This window comes from Pseudophryne corroboree, chromosome 10, assembly GCF_028390025.1.
Source record: "Pseudophryne corroboree isolate aPseCor3 chromosome 10, aPseCor3.hap2, whole genome shotgun sequence".
Taxonomy (NCBI): Eukaryota; Metazoa; Chordata; class Amphibia; order Anura; family Myobatrachidae; genus Pseudophryne; species Pseudophryne corroboree.
In genome coordinates, this window is record NC_086453.1 from 99,896,539 (window position 1) to 99,911,159 (window position 14,621).

General features: G+C 47.7%; 1 protein-coding gene across 2 annotated transcripts in view; it reads left to right on the forward strand.

Moving 5' to 3' along the window:
- Nucleotides 1–14,621, forward strand: part of HMBS (hydroxymethylbilane synthase) — a 63,409-nt gene that overhangs the window by 14,716 nt on the left and 34,072 nt on the right. The window contains exons 1-3 of one of the 2 annotated variants that reach the window (XM_063942643.1): nucleotides 7,325–7,415; nucleotides 8,801–8,854; nucleotides 9,067–9,139. In XM_063942643.1, coding sequence (XP_063798713.1) covers nucleotides 7,395–7,415; nucleotides 8,801–8,854; nucleotides 9,067–9,139 — 148 coding nt within the window. In that variant the 5' untranslated portion in view covers nucleotides 7,325–7,394. Of the gene's footprint in view, nucleotides 1–7,324; nucleotides 7,416–8,800; nucleotides 8,855–9,066; nucleotides 9,140–14,621 lie in introns of those variants that run through there. The other variant, XM_063942644.1, reaches the window with a different exon arrangement.

The following is a 14,621-nucleotide window of genomic DNA, read 5'->3' on the forward strand; positions in this document are numbered from 1 at the left end:
CGCCCGTTACCTCAGATGGCAGACACAGATGTCGACACGGAGTCTGACTCCAGTGTCGACGAGGTTGAGACATATACACAATCCACTAGGAACATCCGTTACATGATCTCGGCAATGAAAAATGTGTTATGCATTTCTGACATGAACCCAAGTACCACATAAAAGGGGTTTTATTTTTGGGGAGAAAAAGCAGCCAGTGTTTTGTTCCCCCATCAGATGAATGAATGAAGTGTGTAAAGTAGCGTGGGTTCCCCCGATAAGAAACTGGTAATTTCTAAAAAGTTACTGATGGCGTACCCTTTCCCGCCAGAGGATAGGTCACGTTGGGAGATATCCCTTAGGGTGGATAAGGCGCTCACACGTTTGTCAAAAAAGGTGGCACTGCCGTCTTAGGATACGGCCACCTTGAAGGAGCCTGCTGATAAAAAGCAGGAGGCTATCCTGAAGTCTGTATATACACACTCAGGTTATATACTGAGACCTGCAATTGCCTCAGCATAAATAGTGCTGCTGCAGCGTGGTCTGATACCCAGTCAGATAATATTAATATTCTAAGACAGGGATAATAGTTTGCTAACATAGAGCATATTAAAGACGTCGTCTTAGATATAAAGGATGCACAGAGGGATATTTGCCGGCTGGCATCCAGAATTAATGCAATGTCCATTCTGCCAGGAGGGTATTAGAAACCCGGCAGTGGACAGGTGATGCTGCCTATAAAAGGCACATGGAGATTCTGCCTTTATAAGGGTGAGGAATTGTTTAGGGATGGTCTCTGGGACCTCGTATCCACAGCAACAGCTGGGAAGAAAATTTTTTACCTCTGGTTTCCTCACAGCCTAAGAAAGCACTGTATTTTCAGGTACAGTCCTTTCGGCTTCAGAAAAGCAAGCGGGTCAAAGGCGCTTCCTTTCTGCACAGAGACAAGGGAAGAAGGAAAAAGCTGCACCAGCAGCCAGTTCCCAGGATCAAAAATCTTCCCCCGCTTCCTCTGAGTCCACCGCATGACGTTGGGGCTCCACAGGTGGAGACAGGTGCGGTAGGGGCGCGTCTCGGGAACTTTAGGGACCAGTGGGCTTGCCCACAGGTGGATCCCTAGGTTCTGCAAATAGTATCACAGGGATACAGGCTGGAGTTCGAGGCGACTCCCCCTCGCCGTTACCTCACATCAGCCTTGCCTGCTGCCCTCGGAGAAAGGTAGTACTGGCGGCAATTCACAAGCTGTACTTCCAGCAGGTGAAATCAAGGTACCCCTCCTTCAACAAGGCCGGGGTTACTATTCCAAAATGTTGTGGTACCGAAACCAGACGATTCGGTGAGACCCATTCTAAAATTGAATGCCTTGAACACTTATATACGAAGGTTCAAGTTCAAAATGGAATCGCTCAGGGCGATTATTGCAAGCCTGGAGAATTTCATGGTATCACTGGACATCAAGGATGCTTACCTGCATGTCCCTATTTACCCTCTTCACCAGGAGTACCTCAAAATTGTGGTACAGGATTGTCATTACCAATTCCAGACGTTGCCGTTGGTCTGTCCCCGGCACAGAGGTATTTACCAAGGTAATGGCCGAAATAATTATCCCGTACTTGGACGATCTCCTTATAAAGGCGAGGTCCAGGGAGCAGTTGTTACGGCGGAGTAGCACTATCTCGGGAAGTGCTACAACAGCACGGCTGGATTCCGAATATTCCAAAGTCGCAGCTGGTTCCTACGACGCGTCTACTGTTCCTGGGTATGGATCTGGACACAGAACAGGATAAAAAGGGTTTCTCCCGGAGGAGAAGTCCAAGGAGTTGTCGTCTCTAGACAGAGACCTCCTAATACGTATACAGGTGTCGGTGCATCAATGCACGCGAGCCCTGGGAAGGATGGTAGCTTCTTACGAAGAAATTCCATTCGCCAGGTCCCATGCAAGGATTTTCCAGTGGGATCTGTTGGACAAGTGGTCCGGGTTGCATCTTCAGATGCATCGGCGGATAACCCTGTCTCCAAGGGCCAGGGTGTCGCTGTTGTGGTGGCTGCAGAGTGCTCATCTTCTAGGGGGCCGCAGATTCGGCATACAGGACTGGGTCCTGGTGACCACGGATGCCAGCCTTCAAGGCTGGGGGGCAGTCACACAGGGAAAAAACTTCCAAGGCTATGGAAAAGTCAGGAGACTTCCCTACACATAAATATTCTGGAACTAAGGGCCATTTACAATGCCCTAAGTCAGGCTAGACCCCTGCTTCAACACCGGCCGGTGCTGATCCAGTCAGACAACATCACGGCGGTCGCTTATGTAAACCGACAGGGCGGCACAAGAAACAGGATGGCGATGGCAGAAGCCACAAGGATTCTCCGATGGGCGGAAAATCATGTGTTAGCACTGTCAGCAGTGTTCATTCCCGGAGTGGACAACTGAGAAGCAGTCTTTCTCAGAAGACACGACCTCCACCCGGGAGAGTGGGGACTTCATCCAGAAGTTTTCCAAATGATTGTACACCGTTGGGAAAGGCCACAGGTGGACATGATGGCGTCCCGCCTCAACAAAAAGCTACAAAGATATTGCGCCAGGTCAAGGGACCCTCAGGCGATAGCTGTGGACGCTCTGGTAACACCGTGGGTGTACCAGTCGGTGTATGTGTTCCCTTCTCTGCCTCTCTTACCCAGGGTAATGAGAATAATAAGAAGGAGAGGAGTAAGAACTATACTCATTGTTCCGGGTTGGCCAAGAAGAGCTTGGTAACCAGAACTCCAAGAAATGATCTCAGAGGACCCATGGCCTCTGCCGCTCAGACAGGACCTGCTGCAGCAGGGGGCCTGTCTGTTCCAAGACGTACCGCGGCTGCGTTTGACGGCATGGTGGTTGAACGCCGGATCCTGAAGGAAAAGGGCATTCCGGAGGAAGTTATCCCTACGTTATTTAAAGCTAGGAAAGAAGTGAACGCAAACCATTATCACCGCATATGGTGGAAATATGTTGCGTGCTGTGAGGCCAGGAAGGCCCCAAAGGAGAAATTTCAGCTAGGTCGATTTCTGCACTTCCTACAGTCAGAGGTGACTATGGGCCTAAAATTGGGTTCCATGAAGGTCCAGATTTCGGCTCTATCGATTTTCTTCCAAAATAGAACTGGCTTCACTGCCTGAAGTTCGGACTTTTGTTAAGGGAGTGCTGCATAGTCAGCCCCCGTTTGTGCCTCCAGTGGCACCGTGGGATCTCAACGTAGTGTTGGATTTCCTGAAGTCGCATTGAGTTGAGCCACTTAAATCCGTGGAGCTACAATACCTCACGTGGAAAGTGGTCATGCTGTGGGCCTTGGCGTCGGCCAGGCGTGTATCAGAATTGGCGGCTTTGTCATGCAAAAGCCCTTATCTGTATTTTATATGGATAAGGCGGAATTGAGGACTCGTTCCCAATTCCTTCCTAAAGTGGTATCAGTTTTTCATGTGAACCAACCTATTGTGGTGCCTGCGGCTACTTGGGACTTGGAGGATTCCAAGTTTTCTGGACGTAGTCAGGGCCCTGAAAAATATATGTTTCTAGGACGGCTGGAGTCAGAAAGACTGACTCGCTATTTATCCTGTATGCACCCAACAAGCTTGGGTGCTCCTGCTTCTAAGCAGACTATTGCACGCTGGATCTGTAGCACGATTCAACTTGCACATTCTGCGGCTGGACAGCCGCACCCTAAATCTGTAAAAGCCCATTCCACGAGGAAAGTGGGCTCTTCTTGGGCGGCTGCCCGAGGGGTCTCGGCTTTACAAAATTGCCGAGCTGCTACTTGTTTGGGGTCAAACACTCTTGCAAGAGTCTACAAGTTTGATACCCTGGCTGAGGAGGACCTAGAGTTTGCTCATTCGGTGCTGCAGAGTCATCCGCACTCTCCCGCCCGTTTGGGAGCTTTGGTATAATCCCCATGGTCCTTACGGAGTCCCCAGCATCCACTTAGGACGTTAGAGAAAATAAGATTTTACTCACCGGTAAATCTATTTCTCGTAGTCCGTAGTGGATGCTGGGCGCCCATCCCAAGTGCGGATTGTCTGCAATACTTGTATATAGTTATTGCCTAACTAAAGGGTTATTGTTGAGCCATCTGTTGAGAGGCTCAGTTGTTATCATACTGTTAACTGGGTATAGTATCACGAGTTATACGGTGTGATTGGTGTGGCTGGTATGAGTCTTACCCGGGATTCAAAATCCTTCCTTATTGTGTCAGCTCTTCCGGGCACAGTATCCTAACTGAGGTCTGGAGGAGGGTCATAGTGGGAGGAGCCAGTGCACACCAGGTAGTCCTAAAGCTTTCTTTAGTTGTGCCCAGTCTCCTGCGGAGCCGCTAATCCCCATGGTCCTTACGGAGTCCCCAGCATCCACTACGGACTACGAGAAATAGATTTACCGGTGAGTAAAATCTTATTTTCACACCGCACAAATACCCCGGTATCGACACAGTATATTGCCGGGTCAACGCGGGTCGCTGTGCGGTGTGAAAGGGGTCAGTGACGAATTCCCAGGTCGCCTGACCCGGTAATTCCACCCGGGAATAAAGAAGAGTTATTACCGGGTCAGGAGCAGTGTGAATGGGTTGCTGGGTCGATACGACCCGGGAGCCGTTTACAGCATAGGGAGTGGCGGTGTGGAGATGATCTCATCTCCCAGTGCCGTCTCCGCGCCCCCCGCCTGCAATGGCAACCGGGCAATATGCGGAATGTGAAAGGGTCCAATGCCGGGTCCCGGACCCGTTTCCAATTCCCTGGTGCGACGCGGCATTGCGATGTGAAAGGGGTATAATTAGAGCAGCTCGATAGGGTGGCTGTTTGGGGAAACTGCCTTTTTTAATCCATGAGAAGGAAATTCATTTTAGAAAAGTGAGCTTCGCAATTACCTTTGCTTGTGCCCATCAGATTTTCCAAATTGGTGGGGAACAAGTTGTTTGATGCCCCTTCTTTTTCATATGTTAGTCTGCATGTGTCACTGTTATTGCTGTTTACGCAGATCCTTCATTTCTTTTTTAAACTTTAATGAAATAAAGGGCAACCCTGACATAATTAAGGGGTGTATTATTGGTGACATAAAGGCCCTGCATACAAATTAATTTCTTGTCACTGAGCTAAGAAATTTGAAAGGGCCAATTTATCAATTCCTGTGGCCAGGACTGGTTCCAGTTAGAGCCAGTCCTACGTCGAGTAAAAAGTACAATGATGCTATCACTTTACTGTGGATTTTAGCCTTGGTATTCTTATGCGACCATCTTACTGACCACGTGTACATGTAGGCTGCCCTGTAGGGATCCAAAATTCTCACTATCTTGCTGAAAGGTAGACTATAGGCTACAGTGTTCTGCAGGTCCTTAATTAACGCAGAAGATATCTCCTGCATTACAGCTTTAATGGAAATCAGGTGGAAACAGCAGTTTTTAAATGTTTTTTCTGAACAATACATTGGCCCCTTTAAACACCCCAAAAAACTGTAGCGTATTTCCCCCCCAAAAAGGTAAACCTGCAGAACAGTGCCTATGTTACTTCTGGTGAGCCGTACCGAATAATGTCACCTGACCGTGAATCATCTCTACATATTATAAAACGAGAAGGGTTGTGTCTGTACATAGCAATTTTTTGAGAGAAATATACTTCTAGGGACTGTTTATGAACTGAGGAGACAATTTTTTTTTTCTCTCGTCATTTTTGTCTGTTCGTTCCGGCATCACATAAAAACTACTGGCTAAGGGGCTAATTCAGGTCGGATCGCAAATCGCGATCCGTCCAGAATTTTTGCGGGGGTGCCGCGGGCGCATGCGCAGCGGGCCCTACTGCGCATGCATCCGCATTTTCTGCGGGGTGCCGCAGAAAATGCGGTCGCCTTTGCATGTCAATCAGGCAGAGGCGGTTGCGGGGTGGTAGAGGGGGGGGCGGCGTTCCATTTTCAGGAAGGAAACGTAGCGGGGCAGCCCGAACGGTGGCCTGTGCGGCGCGAACAGGGGCGTGTCGGGGTCCCGGCTGCGTGGCGTCACACGCAGCCGCCGCAACAGGCAAGATGGCGCTGGGCCCCTAAATTTGGATGGCGTTTTCACTATTGGACAGCTTTTCAATGTGACATCAGAAAGAGGGGCAATAAAGGGAAAACCACTGAAAGTAGGTGTTCCAATGATGAATCTGCAGAACTTGACTCCGCCTAGGTTATCCGACTAATGCTGGGTACACACTGGTAGATATAGTGGCCAATCAATTGATCGGCCAATATATCTTTTGCCGATCTGCAGGTGTGTACAAGCAATATGTCTGTGAAAGACGTCTTTCACAGATATATTGCATCTTCTGTGCAACACATTTGTAAACCAAATTTGCTCTGCGGGGGTTTTCAGGTTGGATTGCAGATTCTGCTAAAAAGCAGAATCTGCAATCTTCTTCTTTTTTTTCTTTTTCTTTTTTTTAATGCTGGGGGCTGTACAGCATGCTGATGTCACGCAGCCTCCCCGAAAAACACCCCCGCCCCATGAACGCCTCTACCTGTCAATCAGGTAGAGAGAGGCCTTCACAGCCATTGCGATTGCATGGGCAGGGCTGCGTAAGCGTGTACACAGGCGCTGCCAACAGGGAAATTTGCTGGCTCAGGCTGCTCACTAAACAACTCCTTTTCTACTATTTCACAGAATAATAGATCTGTATCTACGTAGCCAAAAAAAGCCATTCCGCTCTGCCTCTCTTGTTCATCATTACTAAGTAAACATGCTCGATAATGGCTAGACATTTCCCATTTTAATTCATATCTGTGCTACTTCTGAGGCACTTTAATATGAGGCAAAGTCTCTTTGGTGTCTACTACTGTATATCCGACTTGTAAGAACATTTAGACCTCATGCACACTTGCAGCATATGTGACTGGCCTTGAGAACATGTTACGTTAACGTGACAGCCATGTGTTTTCTTTGCTCCTTAGTGGGCACATGCAAAAAATCTGAATCTAATAAATAATAGGGTGATTTTGGAGAAATGTAGGCATGGAAAGGACCTGCTCTGAAATATCTTTTTATTGTGTGATCCATTTTGCCTACGTTCAGCAACTGATACACGTGGCTATCTGCATAGATGGTAGTGTTCATTTTGGGCGCTCAGCACTCTGAGGGGAGTTACCCTCATGAGCCCAGATAACAGGGTCTCATTCATTTGGTTTCCGTAAAAGAAAGTCTAGCCTGAGCACCACTGATAACATACTCTGAGCTTCCATGTTGAATCGTTTTGATGGGCGAGGTCCTAGAATACTATCTACACCCACCCCCTGGCCATTTAACTTATCAGTTTGACCATAGCGTCCCAGAGAGATTCTACAAACTGTCACTGTTACAACTCCAGCTTATGAGAGAGGGTACACGTGTGCCAGGCGGCCGTGGTAGGTTCTAGAGCAATTGTTAGCCATGGAGAACTGGAAAACAAAGGTAAAACTATTTTTACTTATTGTAAAGCTGGTGTCTGTAGGGCATCTAGTTGTGGAGATGGCGGTATTTATGTTAGAGAAAGTAACTGTTTTATTTACATGGTCTCTTATGTTTATTTTATATTCACATAATGACAATGTGCATCATAATGTTTTATATTTTAAAATAAAATCAGACTACAAATTGTTAAGGCCCATACACACGGTGAGATTCGTGCTATGCCCGATTCTCACTATGTGACCAGGGTTAGGTCGGCATTGCAAACAAATAGAATGAGTGTGTTTGCGATACTGACTTATGTGAGATTTTGGTGTCAATTTTGACCATCTTTTCTATAGAGCTAGTCAAAATTGACTTGCCTGCACAATCTATGTAGTCTGGCGATGCCGACCGCGCATCGGAATCGCAAGGTGACTTTCACCTTACAATCTGCACTAACCTTTCTTACGATTTTGACTATATAGTCAAAATCGTAAGAAAAAATCTCCCCGTGTGTACACACCATAAGGGGTAACAGACGGTGCAAATCCTAGATACACTTTTTACAGCACATATTTGAAGTATTATCTAGAATGCTTGAGATTAGGGGTTCTCCAGATAACCTTTTATTATATGTAATTTAGTGCACCATGCCTCCATCACAGTAACACCTCCCCTCATACTAAATGTAGGAAATAGTGGTCAGGTCTGTCTGTATGCATGATAGAATTACTAACCAACCGTAATCAAATAATTTTTTTATTTGTGTTTATTTATTTGATAAATGGTATATCTGCATAAGAGATTATGTGCCTGTATATACTAGATTTAATACAATGGATTTACTGGATAAAACAAATTTGAAGTGGGTACAAAGCTTGGATTTTAATTTATTCTGATTTATTTAATTGGTAAAATATATTTTGTCTTTAGCAGTGATTAACAGGTAATGGGATTCTTGGTGTAATAGATTAACGAATCAGTTTGGCTGTCCATGTTAATTGAATGACAGAAGCATATTCTGGGGGGAATTCAAATGTTTGAAAAGTCAGTTCGGTGTCTGTTTTTTCCTGTCTTTTAGATAGGAAAAAAACAGACACCCAACTGACTTTTCAAACATTTGAATTCCCCCCAAAGTGTCTCATGTTATAGGGGGCGAGACAATTCGTAGCGAGGTTCCATCGGAACGTCGCGTTCTACTCTGTACTATCTTTATGAGCAGGGTAGCCTTGCACTGTGGGATGCAAGCAAAAAGAGGCAAGGTTTTCCCATAGTTACCCACAATGTGTGCAGCATAGACATTAATAGATTCGCAGCCATAAAATATAGTTCTGGTGTTCTTGATTTTATTATTAAATCACTTTGGCAGTGTTTGGCGTAGTTACATGTCTAGTTCTCTCCTGCAGGATGGATCGGGGGAGAAAGCAGGTACCATCAGAGTTGGTACCAGGAAGAGCCAGGTGAGCTTATTCCTATTTTTTACGTGAATGCTTATAAAGTATTCCCAGAGAAGGTAGAGTGCCATTTATTCAGTAACGGTATTGAACTTTCAGATGTATTTTCTGTGCATAAACTTGTCACACGAACATGTACAAAATGTATACCTGTATTTGCTGTTGCAATCAGTCAGTTTGGTAATAGCACTTGTTAAACCTGCTAAGTCTTCTTACAGCTGGCTCGCATCCAGACAGACAGCGTGGTAGAAATGCTGAAAAAGAAGTTTCCTGATGCCAACTTTGATATTGGTAAGATGCCCAGGTCGATATTGGCATAGCTGAGAAAACCTCTTATTTAATTTTTAATATTCACACAGACATACAGTATAGCCTGCATCATTTTTTCTCTGACGTCCTAGTGGATGCTGGGGACTCCGTCAGGACCATGGGGATTAGCGGCTCCGCAGGAGACAGGGCACAAAAATAAAGCTTTAGGACCAGGTGGTGTGCACTGGCTCCTCCCCTCATGACCCTCCTCCAAGCCCCAGTTAGGTTTTTGTGCCCGTCCGAGCAGGGTGCAATCTAGGTGGCTCTCCTAAAGAGCTGCTTAGAAAAAGTTTTTAGGTTTTTTATTTTACAGTGAGTCCTGCTGGCAACAGGCTCACTGCAACGAGGGACTTAGGGGAGAAGAAGTGAACTCACCTGCGTGCAGGATGGATTGGCTTCTTAGGCTACTGGACACCATTAGCTCCAGAGGGATCGAACACAGGCCCAGCCATGGAGTCCGGTCCCGGAGCCGCGCCGCCGACCCCCTTGCAGATGCCGAAAAGTGAAGAGGTCCAGAAACCGGCGGCAGAAGACTTTTCAGTCTTCCTGAGGTAGCGCACAGCACTGCAGCTGTGCGCCATTGTTGTCACACACTTCACACCAGCGGTCACGGAGGGTGCAGGGCGCTGCGGGGGGCGCCCTGGGCAGCAATGAAATACCTATACTGGCTAAAAGATACATCACATATAGCCCCTGGGGCTATATGGATGTATTTAACCCCTGCCAGGTCTCAGAAAAACGGGAGAAGAAGCCCGCCGAAAAGGGGGCGGGGCCTATTCTCCTCAGCACACAGCGCCATTTTCCCTCACAGAAATGCTGGTGGGAAGGCTCCCAGGCTCTCCCCTGCACTGCACTACAGAAACAGGGTTAAAACAGAGAGGGGGGGCACTTATTTGGCGATATGATTATATATATTAAGATGCTATAAGGGAAAAACACTTATATAAAGGTTGTCCCTGTATAATTATAGCGTTTTGGTGTGTGCTGGCAAACTCTCTCCCTCTGTCTCTCCAAAGGGCTAGTGGGGTCCTGTCCTCTATCAGAGCATTCCCTGTGTGTGTGCTGTGTGTCGGTACGTGTGTGTCGACATGTAGGAGGACGATGTTGGTGAGGAGGCGGAGCAATTGCCTGTAATGGTGATGTCACTCTCTAGGGAGTCGACACCGGAATGGATGGCTTATTTAAGGAATTACGTGATAATGTCAACACGCTGCAAGGTCGGTTGACGACATGAGACGGCCGGCAAAGTCCAGGCGTCTCAAACACCGTCAGGGGCGTTAAAACGTCCTTTTACCTCAGTCGGTCGACACAGACACGGACACTGACTCCAGTGTCGACGGTGAAGAAACAAACGTATTTTCCTTTAGGGCCACACGTTACTTGTTAAGGGCAATGAAGGAGGTGTTACATATTTCTGATACTACAAGTACCACAAAAAAGGGTATTATGTGGAGTGTGAAAAAACTACCTGTAGTTTTTCCTGAATCAGATAAATTAAATGAAGTGTGTGATGATGCGTGGGTTTCCCCCGATAGAAAATTATTGGCGGTATACCCTTTCCCGCCAGAAGTTAGGGCGCGTTGGGAAACACCCCTTAGGGTGGATAAGGCGCTCACACGCTTATCAAAACAAGTGGCGGTACTGTCTCCAGATAGGGCCGCCCTCAAGGAGCCAGCTGATAGGAGACTGGAAAATATCCTAAAAAGTATATACACACATACTGGTGTTATACTGCGACCAGCGATCGCCTCAGCCTGGATGTGCAGCGCTGGGGTGGCTTGGTCGGATTCCCTGACTGAAAATATTGATACCCTTGACAGGGACAGTATTTTATTGACTATAGAGCATTTAAAGGATGCATTTCTATATATGCGAGATGCACAGAGGGATATTTGCACTCTGGCATCAAGAGTAAGTGCGATGTCCATATCTGCCAGAAGTTGTTTATGGACACGACAGTGGTCAGGTGATGCAGATTCCAAACGGCACATGGAAGTATTGCTGTATAAAGGAGAAAAAGACAACGTCTTTTCAGCCTCAGTCCTTTCGTCCCCATAAGGGCAAGCGGGCAAAAGGCCAGTCATATCTGCCATGGGATAGAGGAAAGGGAAGAAGACTGCAGCAGGCAGCCCATTCCCAGGAACAGAAGCCCTCCACCGCTTCTGCCAAGTCCTCAGCATGACGCTGGGGCCGTACAAGCGGACTCAGGTGCGGTGGGGGGTCGTCTCAAGAGTTTCAGCACGCAGTGGGCTCACTCGCAAGTGGACCCCTGGATCCTACAAGTTGTATCCCAGGGGTACAGATTGGAGATTCGAGACGTCTCCCCCTCGCAGGTTCCTGAAGTCTGCTTTACCAACGTCTCCCTCCGACAGGGAGGCAGTAGTGGAAAAATTCACAAGCTGTATTCCCAGCAGGTGATAATCAAAGTACCCCTCCTACAACAAGGAAAGGGGTATTATTCCACACTATATTGTGGTACTGAAGCCAGACGGCTCGGTGAGACCTATTCTAAATCTGAAATATTTGAACACTTACATACAAAGGTTCAAATCAAGATGGAGTCACTCAGAGCAGTGATAGCGAACCAGGAAGAAGGGGACTATATGGTGTCCCGGGACATCAGGGATGCTTACCTCCATGTCCAAATTTGCCCTTCTCACCAAGGGTACCTCAGGTTCGTGGTACAGAACTGTCACTATCAGTTTCAGACGCTGCCGGTTGGATTGTCCACGGCACCCCGGGTCCTTACCAAGGTAATGGCCGAAATGATGATTCTTCTTCAAAGAAAATGGACGATCTCCTGATAAGGGCAAGGTCCAGAGAACAGTTGGAGGTCGGAGTAGCACTATCTCAAGTAGTTCTACGACAGCACGGGTGGATTCTAAATATTCCAAAACCCCAGCTGTTTCCGACGACACGTCTGCTGTTCCTAGGGATGATTCTGGACACAGTCCAGAAAAAGGTGTTTCTCCCGGAGACGAAAGCCAGGGAGTTATCCGAGCTAGTCAGGAACCTCCTAAAACCAGGAAAAGTGTCAGTGCATCATTGCACAAGGGTCCTGGGAAAAATGGTGGCTTCTTACGAAGTGATTCCGTTCGGCAGATTTCACGCAAGAACTTTTCAGTGGGATCTGCTGGAAAAATGGTCCGGATCGCATCTTCAGATGCATCAGCGGATAACCCTGTCTCCAAGGACAAGGGTGTTTCTTCTGCGGTGGCTGCAGAGTGCTCATCTACTAAAGGGCCGCAGATTCGGCATTCAGGACTGGGTCCTGGTGACCACGGATGCCAGCCTGAGAGGCTGGGGAGCAGTCACATAGGGAAAAAATTTCCAGGGAGTGTGATCAAGTCTGGAGACTTCTCTCCACATAAATATACTGGAGCTAAGGGCAATTTACAATGTTCTAAGCTTAGCAAGACCTCTGCTTCAAGGTCAGCCGGTATTGATCCAGTGGGACAACATCACGGCAGTCGCCCACGTAAACAGACAGGGCGGCACAAGAAGCAGGAGGGCAATGGCAGAAACTGCAAGGATTCTTCGCTGGGCGAAAAATCATGTGATAGCACTGTCAGCAGTGTTCATTCCGGGAGTGGACAACTGGGAAGCAGACTTCCTCAGCAGGCACGACCTCCACCCGGGAGAGTGGGGACTTCATCCAGAAGTCTTCCACATGATTGTGAACCGTTGGGAAAAACCAAAGGTGGATATGATGGCGTCTCGCCTCAACAAAAAACTGGACAGGTATTGCGCCAGGTCAAGAGACCCTCAGGCAATAGCTGTGGACGCTCTGGTAACACCGTGGGTGTTCCAGTCAGTGTATATGTTTCCTCCTCTGCCTCTCATACCAAAAGTACTGAGAATTATACGGCAAAGGGGAGTAAGAACGATACTCGTGGCTCCGGATTGGCCAAGAAGAACATGGTACCCGGAACTTCAGGAGATGCTCACGGAAGATCCGTGGCCTCTACGACGGGACCTGCTTCAGCAGGGACCGTGTCTATTCCAAGACTTAACGCGGCTGCGTTTGACGGCATGGTGGTTGAACGCCGAATTCTAAGGGAAAAAGGCATTCCGGAAGAGGTCATTCCTACACTGGTAAAAGCCAGGAAGGAGGTGACTGCACAACATTATCACCGCATTTGGAGAAAATATGTTGCGTGGTGTGAGGCCAGGAAGGCCCCCACGGAGGAATTTCAATTGGGTCGATTCCTACATTTCCTGCAAACAGGATTGTCTATGGGCCTCAAATTGGGGTCCATTAAGGTTCAAATTTCGGCCCTGTCGATTTTCTTCCAGAAAGAATTGGCTTCAGTTCCTGAAGTCCAGACTTTTGTAAAAGGAGTACTACATATACAGCCCCCGGTTGTGCCCCCAGTGGCTCCGTGGGACCTTAATGTAGTTTTGGATTTTCTCAAATCCCATTGGTTTGAGCCACTCAAATCGGTGGATTTGAAATATCTTACATGGAAAGTAACCATGCTACTGGCCCTGGCTTCAGCCAGGAGAGTGTCAGAATTGGCGGCTTTATCCTATAAAAGCCCATATCTGATTTTCCATTCGGACAGGGCAGAACTGCGGACGCGTCCTCAGTTTCTGCCTAAGGTGGTGTCAGCGTTTCACCTGAACCAGCCTATTGTGGTGCCTGCGGCTACTAGCGATTTGGAGGATTCCAAGTTGCTGGACGTTGTCAGGGCATTGAAAATATATATTTCAAGGACGGCTGGAGTCAGAAAATCTGACTCGCTGTTTATACTGTATGCACCCAACAAGCTGGGTGCTCCTGCTTCTAAGCAGACGATTGCTCGTTGGATTTGTAGCACAATTCAACTTGCACATTCTGTGGCAGGCCTGCCACAGCCTAAATCTGTCAAGGCCCATTCCACAAGGAAGGTGGGCTCATCCTGGGCGGCTGCCCGAGGGGTCTCGGCATTACAACTCTGCCGAGCAGCTACGTGGTCGGGGGAGAACACGTTTGCAAAATTCTACAAATTTGATACCCTGGCTAAAGAGGACCTGGAGTTCTCTCATTCTCGGTGCTGCAGAGTCATCCGCACTCTCCCGCCCGTTTGGGAGCTTTGGTATAATCCCCATGGTCCTGACGGAGTCCCCAGCATCCACTAGGACGTCAGAGAAAATAAGATTTTACTTACCGATAAATCTATTTCTCGTAGTCCGTAGTGGATGCTGGGCGCCCATCCCAAGTGCGGATTGTCTGCAATACTTGTACATAGTTATTGTTACAAAAAAATCGGGTTGTTATTGTTGTGAGCCGTCTGTTCAGAGGCTCCTACGTTTGTCATACTGTTAACTAGGTTCAGATCACAAGTTGTACGGTGTGATTGGTGTGGCTGGTATGAGTCTTACCCGGGATTCAAAATCCTTCCTTATTGTGTACGCTCGTCCGGGCACAGTATCCTAACTGAGGCTTGGAGGAGGGTCATGGGGGGAGGAGCCAGTGCACACC